Source organism: Chionomys nivalis, chromosome 1, assembly GCF_950005125.1.
Source record: "Chionomys nivalis chromosome 1, mChiNiv1.1, whole genome shotgun sequence".
Lineage (NCBI taxonomy): Eukaryota > Metazoa > Chordata > Mammalia > Rodentia > Cricetidae > Chionomys > Chionomys nivalis.
Window position 1 is genome coordinate 66,722,352 of NC_080086.1, and position 12,473 is coordinate 66,734,824.

At 48.8% G+C, this 12,473-nt stretch overlaps 1 protein-coding gene across 2 annotated transcripts in view; it reads right to left on the bottom strand.

Annotated features, from left to right (window-relative positions):
• Sfxn5 (sideroflexin 5) overlaps positions 1-12,473 on the bottom strand; it is a 121,215-nt gene that overhangs the window by 63,059 nt on the left and 45,683 nt on the right. For both annotated transcript variants that reach the window (XM_057779024.1, XM_057778260.1), the window contains exon 6: positions 11,488-11,513. In XM_057779024.1, coding sequence (XP_057635007.1) covers positions 11,488-11,513 — 26 coding nt within the window. The remainder of the gene's footprint in view (positions 1-11,487; positions 11,514-12,473) is intronic.

Consider the following 12,473-nt stretch of genomic DNA (forward strand, 5'->3'; position numbering starts at 1 on the left):
ACTGAAACTTCTCCATGCTTTTCTTAAAGAGATCACCTTGTTGGATGACCTTGCCAAGCACGAACCCCTTACCATAACCTTATAATAACGAGGACCCTATAAAATGGAGACAGCCTTCCATATTGTGCTGAGGCCTCGAGAAGTGCAGGGATCTTCCCAAACCTTTATAGTGAATTCAAGAGCCAGGTCTCTCAATCTCCAGCTTGACATTCTGGTTCTGATTTTAGGGTACTCCTCCAGCTTATCTCCATGAGCTTCAAGGAAGAGGGGGCTCAGTTACTAATCTAGTTGATGGGACGTAGTATGTAGTGTGTCCTGAGGTAGAGGGTGGGGAGCTTAGGTAGTCCCTGTGATGGCAGGGGTGGGGAGTGGGGAGCTTAGGTGGTCCCTATGAGGGCAGGGGAGGGAAGTGGGGAGCTTAGATGGTCCCTGTGAGGGCAGGGGAGGGAAGTGGGGAGCTTAGATGGTCCCTGTGAGGGTTAATCTTCATTGCCAACTTGGCTAATTGAATTTAGAATGACACCTCAGGGTGTTTCATGATATATTCCATAAATATTTAATTGAGGTGGGAAGATATGCCCCTCAAATGTAGCCAGCCCTATAAAGTAGAGAGCTAGCTGCTTCCTGAGAAGTGGTTGTCATGTGACCAGCTGCCTCAATTCTTGTTGCCACGACTTTTCACCGTGAGGGACAATGTCCTCAGACTACGAGCCAAAACAAACCCGTCTTTACTTAAATTGTGTCTATTGTGCATTTTGTCACAGTGAAGAGAAAACTAACCAAAATACTCCCTAATCACAAAACATAAAGAGCAGAAGATAGCTAGGCGGGTCGATGAGTACATGGGAGTGAGCAGGGCTGATGGACCCTAACACTCAAATGGGACTTTAAGACGGCCAGGGTTGACTACAGGCAAAAGAGGCCAACTTCTGCTGAGGCATGTGAGTGCATGCGTGTCTGTGTGTGTTTGTGTGTGTGTGACAGAAGTCAGGCAACAGAGGCATCAGGGACAACAAAGTTACTGGTCTGACTGAGGACAATGTCCCAGAAATCGACAAAAGACATTCTGGAGAGGGTAAAGATAGGAGACCAGAGACCCCAAGGAGCCTCCGGGTCTGAGGAAGGTTCTGTAGGCCCCTGCCCTCTGGGTCCCTGTGGTGAGGAGGGACCAGAGCACACAATGCAGCCTCTCTCCCTATTAGGCAATGCACAGCACCATCTGCACAGTCCCAGGAGCAAGAGCAGGCATTTTATAACTTCCTTTTCTTTTTCAGTCTACATTAAAAATAAATGTTCCCTTCAGCTCTCAGATGTATATCTCTGGTGCAGCCTGCCCACATTCCCTCCTGCTGCCCTTTCCAGAACATGGCAGGGGAAGGGAAGGAAGAGAGGGAGAGAGGGAGCCAGTCCACCCGGCTGATGCCAGTGGATCACACCTCTTCCAAGAGGGAAGCGCGGCAGGCATGGCCACACTTGGTGGAGAGTGCCCAGAATGCATGGGGACCAGGGAAAGTGGAAGTAGAGGAAACAGGAGCCAACAGCCAGGCTTTCTTCCCGCCCCCACCCTCCCGCGCCGCAGGACCTTGGCCAAATCACACATCCATCTTTGCATTTACAGTTCATGCAGTGGCTGGAGTCCCCTCTACAGTTCCAGCCCTCTGCTGGCTGTCCTCTCTGCACATCTGTGGGTACCATGGGCCACGTAGTCCCATCATTTGTCCTGCTGTGGCCTAGTGATCAGTGGATGCTGGAGCCAAGACTGACCCAAGCAAGTTACCTGAGGTCTTCACACCTGTCTTTACCTGTTAAATAAAGGGCTGCCCTGGCATCTCTTGGGAGCCTCAGGAGAGGAAGAAAAGCACAGACAGAATCTGCCTCAGTGTCTGGCACATGTTCCCGGATGTCAGGTGGCGCTGTCATTCCTCTTCCAGTCTAGTTCCTCTTTCAGTCTTGCCTGCCCCCCAACTACAGGCCCCACAGCCTGCGCCTCATAATTGGGCAGAACATAAGTCTTTGCGTGAGTACATATGTGTTCATGTGTGTGCACATGCAAGCACAAGCCTGTGGAGGCTGGGAGGACCAAGGATCAGACAGACAGCAAGGATCAGAACCAGCTGTTTGAACCTCTTCCGGAGGTTGGTTCCAACTAACCAGAGTCCCTGCGAGTGTGTGCGGAGTGTGAGGTGTCTGTGACAAGGCGCTGCAGCCTTCACTGACTGTCTCAGGACAGCACATCAGAGTTACGCTGCTGTTGGCACTGTGATCAGTGTGCCTTGCATCGCCATCTTCACTCATGCTGTCGGCTCCCGAGCCCCCGCCCACCTGGGCTCTGGGGCTGGAGAGGGACAATGTGCTACTCTAAGGACAGAACAGGGAATGGGGTCAGTGGCTCCCACCTGGAAGACAGTTCAAAAGAAAACTCACTCCTCCAGTGTCCTCACAGCTATAGATAGACAAGATTTTTTAAAATTTATTTGCATGTGTATTTATGTGTATATGTGTGGGTATGTGCACAGGAGTGCAGGTGCCCACAGAGGCTAGATGAAGGCTTAGATTCCTTGGAGGTAGAATTTAAGGCAGCTGTGAGCTGCCCAATGTGGATGCTAAGAACTGAACTCAGGTCCTCTGGAAGAGCAGGTAGTGTTGTTTAGCCTCTGAGTCATCTCTTGAGCCCAACAGTGTCTCATACACCCCAGTCTTCTGGCCGGAAGCCTTACCTGAGCTGCCGAAGTGTGTGTGTGCGCACACGCGCATGTGTGCGTCCGTCCGTGTGTGTTACCTGAGGTGCTGAAGTGTGTGTGTGTGTCTGTGTCTGTGTGTGTATATGTTATCTGAGCTGCTAGAGGTGGGGCATGGGCCAAGCAGGGCACCAATAACTGACCTTGGAGAGACCTGAGCAGCTCCTACAGCTTCCCACTTCCCATATCACTTTCGGTTGGGGGAAAGACTTTGTACAGAGCTCATAACTAGTTCAAGGCTAGCTTGAGCTACATGAGACTGGACCCCCCCGCCGTGTGTGTGGGGGGGGGGGCTGGAACGATGGCTCAGTGGTGAAGTGCACTAGCTCTTGCAGAAAAACTTGGCTTCAGTTCCCAGTACCTACACGGTGGCTCACAACTGTCTTTAACTCCAGTTCTAAGGGATCTGATGCCCTCTTCTGACTTCCATGGGCACTGCATGCACATATTGCAGGTAGAACACACACACAAAAGATAAATAAACAAATCTAAAGGTGGGGGCCACTGGGAGATGGCTGTTAGAAAATGATTTGCTGTACGAACATGAGGACCTGAGTCTGATCCCCAGCACTCACAAAGAAAATCGGATGCAGATTCAGTATGTAATCCCATCGCCGAGGAGGAAACAGGCGTCATCTAGAGGTTAGCTGGCCAGCCCGTCTAGACAATTGGTTAGCTCCAGGCCCGGGGAGAGATACTGTGTCAAACAGTAAGGCGGAGCACAATTAAGGAAGACATTTGAGGTTGACCTCTGGCCTCCAAACACAAGTCTGTACCCCAGCATGTGCATGTGTGCGCACACACACAAACAACACAACAATCAAACAATTGGGAGGTGAAACCACCACAGGGTACCACCAAACTATCCCAACTGACAAGAAAAGGGTAGAAGTGAGTGTCCCTCTACCCTCCACTCCACTGTCAACTGGAGTTCAACACCCCTCTCCACTCCTCAGGTCTCCATTCCGACTGAGGTTCCGCTCCTTTGCAGGCTCCCCCCGACATTCACCTCGGCTGTCACTAGGTTTGCTTCTATTTCCCCAGAACTGCCCTCGGCTTTGGAAGTGAGAAGCCAGAGGACGTTCACAACCCTCACTAGTGGAACACCTGTCTTCTGATAACGCCCCTTTCCACCACCTCCTCCTCCTCCTCAACAGCTGTCTCCCACAGACCCGCCACAGCTGGGGCACCCAACCATGTGCTAGGTTTTTTCCCTGTGCTTTGCTTCCATCTTCTGATTTATATGGCAATGATCGGAATGAGAAGTGACACTTGGTGTATCGGGGATGTCGCTGCCATTCAAAGGACGCAGCCATCTCAAGGAGCACCTTTCATCAAGACTGTGTCTAGCCTTGGCTGCTGGGGTCTAGCTCTAACTGGACTGACACCTCTTGCATGGTGTGGATGGGGTCAAAATGGCTGTTATTTGGTGACACTGGAGGTGGGCTGAGGGTAAACAAAGATTGGGATTAGGATATTGGAGAAAGTTTAGATTAAGGAGGACTCGGGATGCCAGGAAAGCCCTGGGATGTGGACAAACCCTAACACCCTATGCTGCTCCCCCACAGTGGACATTCAGTGACCTCGGGGATACTTTCTGAGTCTTGTGGTTTCTATACTCAAGGGAGTATTTGTAGCAGTAGGAAAAGGTTCAGAGTGTGTAACCCAAGGGTAGAAATGTCCCCAAAGAGTCAGAATCTGTGACCAGGAAGGTAGCTGGGTTGGTATAGTGCTTGTCTAATAGGCACAAAGCTCTAGGTCCCACACCCAGCACTGCATAAGCCAGATGTGATGGTGTACTCCTGCAAGCCTAGCACTTGGGAGATGGAGCAGGAGATCAGGAGTTCAAGGCCAGCCTCAGTTATTTCTGAGATTTTGTCTCATAGATAGATAGATAGATAGATAGATAGATAGATAGATAGATAGATAGATAGACAGACAGGCAGACAGACAGAAAGATAGGGCACCAAACTCACTGACCAGGGGCTCATAGTCTGTGTCCCTCATTCTCCTGAGATTTGAAAGTTCCAGACTGGATGGGAGCACGGAGCTGAGGAGGGAGGTGCAAATGTCCTCAGGGAGCCTGAGGCCCAGGAAGGCCAGAGCTCCTGGTATGTGAGGCGTGCAGGGCACAGGCAGAAGAGTTGAAGAGACCCCAGGGCAGGGGGAAGCTGGGGAAAGAGCTACTGATTGTAGGAAGCACCCCCACGGTGGGAGCTTCTTGGAATACCCTGAGACAATGGGTACCGGGCCACAGCAGCCGCAGAAGTGGCCTGGGCACACTGGCTTAGCATCCGTGCTTCTGTATAAATTGGGATCTTTTTGCCACACACTAAAGTGGGGGAAAGTTCCCATCTTTAAATGTTAAGCTTAAAATAAGCCCCGACACGGGTGCCAGTGGATCTGTGAAATCTGCTGACTAAACTGGCACCCGCAGTGGTGAGAGAACCAGCTCGTCCCTCTGGAGCCCCTGGGTAGGCAGTGAGGTGATTCTCAGGCTACGCAGGAGGGCATGGGGTCAGGCAGGGATGCTCACGCAGGCAGGAGGTTGCTTGGATGTGGCATCTAGAAGCTTCTCAGTTGAGCTACCTGCCAGCCTTGCTCGCCCCTTCCCTTCATCACTCAGGGGCCCAGTTCCTAGCACATTCGCTGGCACCCTTGTTTCTATTTCGGTAAGCGTTTTCAGTGGCTTCTACATGCGTATGATTTCTTATTCTGACCACGGGCTTCAAGAAGGTGTGGACTGGAACCTTCCAGACCCTGTAGGGCCAGTAATGAATGAATGTTCAAGGCTGTCAGGCAACAACGGGGCATTCGAGGGGCCACTGTGGCTGAGGAGCTCCAGGCTTCAGGTGGAAGTGCTGGAGAAGCACTCATGTTCCTTCTACATAAGGTTAAAGTTTTGATCTGGTGGCAGTGGGAGTCCAAGCCCAGAGACAGAGAGCCATGGCTTCTCCATATCCATGGGCTCAACTGGAGATCCACCTTCGGCCCAATGCTCTGAATCTCAGAACATGGCTATTTGGGGCTCAGAAGAAGGTCCACTGCTGGGCTATCTACTGGACATCATGTCCCAAGTCAGGCTGCCAGTTTGGCCTCAGTGGAGAGATCATTACTGCTCTGAGGTGTCCCATCTCCACGCTGTACGCTACTCAGAGGCCCCGAGGACTGGTCCACACTGGACATCTGCTCTCACAGCGCGTAGCCCAAGGCAACAGAGATGAGCATCCCAAGCTTAGACACCAACCAACAGGGCTGCAGTTCCCTGCAACAAAGGGTTTGTCTCCGGCATGAGGGGAGCACCTTGGGGGCACTCCAAGACAGAGCTGCAAGCACACACTCCAGCACACAGCAGGCTGAGGCAGGAAGATCACAGTTCAATACCGGACTGCACTATACTGTGAAATCCTGTCTTAAAACAAATACAAAGCCATCCTAACAAAACAGAGCTGAAGCTCTTAGCTTTGTTGATTTGTCCTGGCTGAGGGCAGCCACTGACTCTGCAAAAATCTACCTGGCCATTTAGTGAGTCATGGGCCCATATCTACCCATGAGTGACCACCAGTTCAGATGCCCAGGTCTCTGGTTTGATAATGTTGCCAAATGATGTATCAGCGTAAATGTGTATAAAAATTATTACGTCAGGGATGAAGAGATGTCTCAGTCAGTAAAGTGCTTGTCTTACAAGCATGAAGACCTGGGTTCAATCCCCCCATGGCCCACTTTAAAAAAGAAATGAGGTATGGGGAGTGAAGGCACATGCTTATCTCAGCACAGGAAAAGTGGGAACAGGAGGATCCTTGGGGCCCACTGTCTAGCCTAGCCTGCTTGGTGAGTTCCAAGCCAGTGAAGGACCCTGTGTCAAAAACAAGACGGCATGGGGCTAGAGAGATGGCTCAGAGGTAAAGAGCACTGGCTGCTCTTCCAGAGGTCCTGAGTTGAATTCCCAGCAACCACATGGTGGCTCACAACCATCTGTAATAAGATCTGGTGTCCTCTTCTGTACTGCAGGATACATGCAGGAAGAACCCTGTATACATAATAAATAAAAATCTTTAAAAAAAAACTTAAAAATAAAACAAGATGGCACATGAGGAACAACACCTGAGGTTGACCTCTGACCTTCACAAACACAACCATGTGCGCACACACACTAGACACATGTGCAAACACAGAAATGACTATGACGGAACCTCGCGTGCCTACCTATTAACTATCCTACACTTCTTTCTCATTCATAAAAAATCTCTGTATGATTGAGAGTCAACTATGCACCAGCTAAATTCTCCACGAAATGCCACAGTTGTGTGGGACTCCCAAGAAAAGTCCTCAAAGATGAATGACTCAGTTGGGAGATATCTCACTCCTGTCTTCTTTGTCCTCTTTGAAATGTGCACACGATTGGATCCCAGCAGCTGTCATGTGGGCTGAAAGGTGACAAATACAACAAAAACCAGCACAGAGAGTGAGCGATGAAAACCGTAAGACTGGGTGTCTGGTGGCCTTGGGCAGTTCTAGCCACATTCAGACTTCTTTGACATTCGAGAGAAACAATGTTGTTCAAGTCATTGTTAGCCTGGATTTTCTATAGCATGCAGATGAGCCTACTCATAACTGATGACAGTTGTGCCGCAAAGAAAACCACACTAAATTCTAAATGACAGACTGACAAAAGTCACGTTCTCTGAGCAGGATTAAGCTATAGTGATAACAAATAATACTTTTCTAAAAGAAACCAATTAATCTCAACTCAGGAGCTGGAGAGATGGCTCAGCAGTTTAGAGCTGGTACCACTCTTACAGAGGACCTGAGTTCAGTACCCAGCACTCCCAGCAGGCAGCTCACAAACTCCCAGAACTCCAGCTCCAGGGGATCCCATGCCCTCTTCTGACATGTGTAGGTACCTGCACACACATGTCCAAACCCATACACAAGGACACATAATTAAAAAAAAATCTTGGGGTCAGAGATACGGTTCAGTGGTTAAGAGCACACACTGCTCTTGCAGGGACCCAAGTTCAGCTCCCAGCATTACACTAAGTGGCTAACAGACACCTGTGACCCAGCTACAGGGAAATCTGACACCTCTGGCCTCCGTGGCCACCTGGACGCCTATGCATACACACAAAAAATTTAAAGGAAATCTTTTTTTTTTAAATCTCCACTAAGGATTCAAAATTATAATTTCAAACTTATTTGGAAAACAAAAGCATAGGGCTGCTACATTATATATCTATACACAGGAAAATATATGATACCAGGACCTTTAAAAGGCAAATAACAGTCAAAAACACTTTCAAGACAAAAAATAAGAAAAGCAGGCTGGGGCCTGAGAGGGACGGCTCAGTGGGTAAAGGTGCTTGCCCCAAAGATCCATGGCCTGAGTTCGAGCCTTGGAACCTACCTGGTAGAAGGGGAGAATTGATTCCACCCATACTCCATGGCATGTGCACAACGCCCCAATAAACACAGTGATAAAAACACTGTTTAAGGATTCCAGGCCAGAAATAGCTCGGCTGGTAAAGTATCTGACTAGCATGCACCCAGCAACACATGAACCAGGTGTGGCAATGCCTCCCTGTGATCTCGGGGCTCTGGAGTTGAAGGCAGAAGGATCTGAAATTCAAGGTCATCCTCATCTACCTGGTCAACCTGGGCTACTATTACTGGGCATTCTGCCAACTGAAACCTTTCTTCCTTCCCTTCTTCCATTTTCTTTTCTTTTTGAGAAGTGACCTCACCATGTTGACCTGACTGGTCTCAAACTGCACGGCTCAAGTGATCCTCCTGCCTCACTGGAGTTCTAATGCTAAGCACAAGCAGGGGAATCTGACTTCAAAAGAATAACTGTCCACGATAACTTCTGTGTACACACACGAGGGCTGATGCGTGTGGTGAGGACTCGCGCTTCTGTCTGTATTGTCTGAACCCGGCCAGAAGACACTCATGTATCGCTTATATAAATGCTAATGACTTCATTTTTAAATGTTAACTCCTTTCAGTCACAGTCTCGCGTGTCATAGGGCTTTGAACTCTGTGTGACTGAAGTTGGCCCTGAACTCCTGATCCTCCTGTCCCCATCTCCAAAATGCTGGGATTACAGGCATGTGCTAGCATTAAAATATTCTTTATATATATATAAAAAAAAACTCTTGGTGGTATTTTTGAATCCCAAAGAACATATTCATATATTACTTGTATAAAATATACATCTTTTTTCTTTTAATCCTAGAGATATTTTTGAACACCAAAGATAAGAGAAAAATATATCAAATGATTCCCAAAGAGATGAAAAAATTTACTTACAAAAGAAAACACATTTGAGCCAAATATTGTTCATGCCTAAAAGGGGAAAAAAGACATTGCCTGCAAAGCCATGATGCAGACAGTGGATGATCCGCAAGCCCAAATGTTACTCAAAAGAGCATTCTAGCCAAGCCCAAATTCTACATAATCATGATGCTTGAGACAATTGTTGATAAGACTCCAAATCATTTCCAAAAAAATTGGCAGGTGTATAGAAGCAAAGGCTAGAGGAAGCGCCAGGCTTGGGGGCACAGGATAATCTTAGCACTCAGGATGCTGAGACAAGCTTGGGAGTTTGAGGCCAGCCTGGGCTACATAGCTGAACTCATCTCAACAAAAAGACAACGCCCCAAAATGTGAATGGAGTCCTTGGTCTCTCTCTGTATTTGGGGACATTGGGAGGCCAGGCTTCTTAGCCTTCTCCAGCAGACAAGAGTCCTCAAGGGCAGAGTTTGTCTTTTCCACCTTTGTGTCCCCAACCTTACTCAGAGTCCTAGGGAAATGCAACCTTAGGAAGTTCCCTTTCCTAGGAGTCTCCACTAAGTGAGCCTCTGAACACCTGCAATAATAGTTATTCAACTGGAAAAAAAACAGGACAAAATAGTATGCTACGCCCCGCCCCCCACTCCCTGCCCTTCCTCATGCCCCTGGTCAGGCAATGCCCCTGGTCAGGCAGATACACACACACACACACACACACACACAGAAGCAGAGATGCACACAAACACACACACAGGCGAAAATACACACACACAGGCAGGGATACACACACAGGCGGAGATGCACACAAACACACACACAGGTGGAGACACACACAAACACACACAAGCAGAGATGCACACAAACACATACACAGGTGAAAATACACACACACAGGCAGGGATGCACACATACACATACACACACAGGCGGAGATGCACACAAACACACACACAGGTGGAGACACACACAAACACACACAAGCAGAGATGCACACAAACATATACACACACACACACCTGGCACAGGATAGGACACACCGCATATCTACTATTTGATTCTTGATATTTATAATGCTTACATATAGACTGTCACGTATCTGCTATAAACAATGTGAGTGAATGGCCATCACCAGAATTCGGAGGGTCCCCTTCCAGAGGACCAAATAAAAACCAGTGAAAACAATTGCTCCGATATAAACCAGGAATAAAATGGAAAAATTAACCAAATATAAGTAACAAGCCAGAAAAGAAAATTGAAAGCCTGGCTTAGCAAGGGTGGGTAGAGTGCTGGCATGCAGGGGGTCCTGGGTTTCAACTGCAGAGTCACACAAGCCAAGTACAACTGCACACATTTGTAATCCCAGGACTCAGGAGGAAGAAGCAAGAGAATCGCCAGTTCAAAGTTGACCTCAACTACATATCAAGGCTAGACTGGGCTACATAGACTTTATCTAAAAAAAAATAGATACGTAGAAAGATTATTTGTTTTAAGCCAAGTGTAATGGTATACAGCTGTAGCCTCAGCACTTGGGGGGCTGAGACAGGAGGATCAGGAGTTCCGGGCCAGGCAGAGAAAGTGTCAGGAAAAAAAAAAAAAGCAAATCACCCCAGAACCGTGGATGTGGCACTGAAGAAGTTCTTAGGTGTGACAGAAAGCAATAGGGGAGAAAGCTGAATGGAAGATGAAATATGGGGGAACAAACAATCTTCAAAACTAAATCGCATATGTACAAGACGAAGTTTTCAAGCGCACACACGTCTGGGGTAACATAATGTGCACTCTGTCGCTGGTGCTATCACTTCCTCAGAGGACGACGTGCTGCCTTCTCCGTAAGAGCCCACAGGAACGATGGCACGGCTTTCCTGCTGGGTTCCCTCCTCAACCCAAAGCGAAAGGGACAGTGGCTCCTGCTTGTCATTCCCGGGGCCGCTCTCACAGACACGCGGCACACACACCCATACACTATATATACTATCACTTTGCACATTTTTAAACATGATATAAATGACATCAGCGAGTATTACTACTGTGCCACTATTTTCTCATTCAACACTGTTTTTCAGACTTAATCCATATTCATAACACAGAATACTTAACACAGGAAAGGAACCATGCACAGGGCTAAACCCGACTCCAAAACCAAACAAAAAGAACACCAGAAACCCTTTCTGAATTAATTTGCAACTTCAATTTCCCCAAGGTGCCCTTGTCTTCCCACTTCCCTGATTCCTTTGGAAAGCTTCCAGTCTCCAAGGAGGGTCCAAGGCCCCATCAAGTGGGCGCAACTCCCGGAGCAGTGCTGCATAGCACCAAGGGCAGAAGGGTATGCATGCCCCTTCTCCCTGCAGTGCCCCACCAGGACAGTAAACTAGGTCCTCTGCCAGGTGTTTATAAGCAATGATGCTGTTAGACCTATGATGTTTCATTTTGGCAAAGAAAACCCTTTGCAGGTAAGACTTACAATTGGCGTCCCGAAAGGAATGTAACCTGTGGGTGGGGAGAGAAAAAGAGTCAGGTCTCATGAACCTTCTGGGTCTCATGAGATACCCAGAAGCCTCTGGGGCTTGCTCTGCTCCATGACCCTGGTGAAGAAGTCTAGGACAATCACAGAAAGACACCACAGTCTTCCTTCAACTCAGCTTTTCCCGCGCAAAGGGCTCATGGTTCCTCAAATTCCATCCCCTCTTTCTCCAGCTGCCAGATAACTCCAGCTCCCCCCAGAATCCAGAGGCTGACCTGCAGACAGAATAGCCTGCTCCTTGTCACCAGTGGTCTCTGAACCTTTTCCTCCCCTAAGGCACAATATCCCCATCCCCATGGTTTAATCTCCCAAGGAGCCCTAAGAATCTTCCTTCTTCCTTTAGCCGTTTTGACTTCTTCCACTTCACAGCCAATCCTGGGACAGGAGATGACATGTATTAGATGCTAGAGCACCTAGTGTTCTGGCTGGCCAGCCTCGGGGAGCAGGAGAACACTGGGTGAGGTTCAGCCAGGTCTTGTGTGTAAGGCTTCCTCACTGCTGTCCGGGAGCAGACTCCTATCCCTTGGCCTGACTTACAGCAGGCAACCAGCTGATGGTCAGGCACCAGGGACCACACTTATCTGATTGGCACGGAGAACCCAGGTTCACATCCTGAGCAAACACAGCTCTATGTGCTGGTGCCATGGCTCTCCTGCGCCTCCCTCTGGGGACTGGGCCAAGTTTGGTGAGCGGGGGTGGTGGAAATGAGAGGGCTGAAATGCATGCCTGCCTCAGAAAGGTCCAAAATTACAAAAAAAGGCAACTTGGGGTAAGAGCCTGTTCTGCCCAGTAGAGGGACAGCGGACAGCTCCAACTCTGGGTCCTGTATGTTCAGAGCCTTTGCTGCCTGAGTCCTTCACATCGAAGCCAGGGCTCCCAGCCGCCAGTGCCCAATTTACAAAATGGCATCCTGCAGTCACATCATG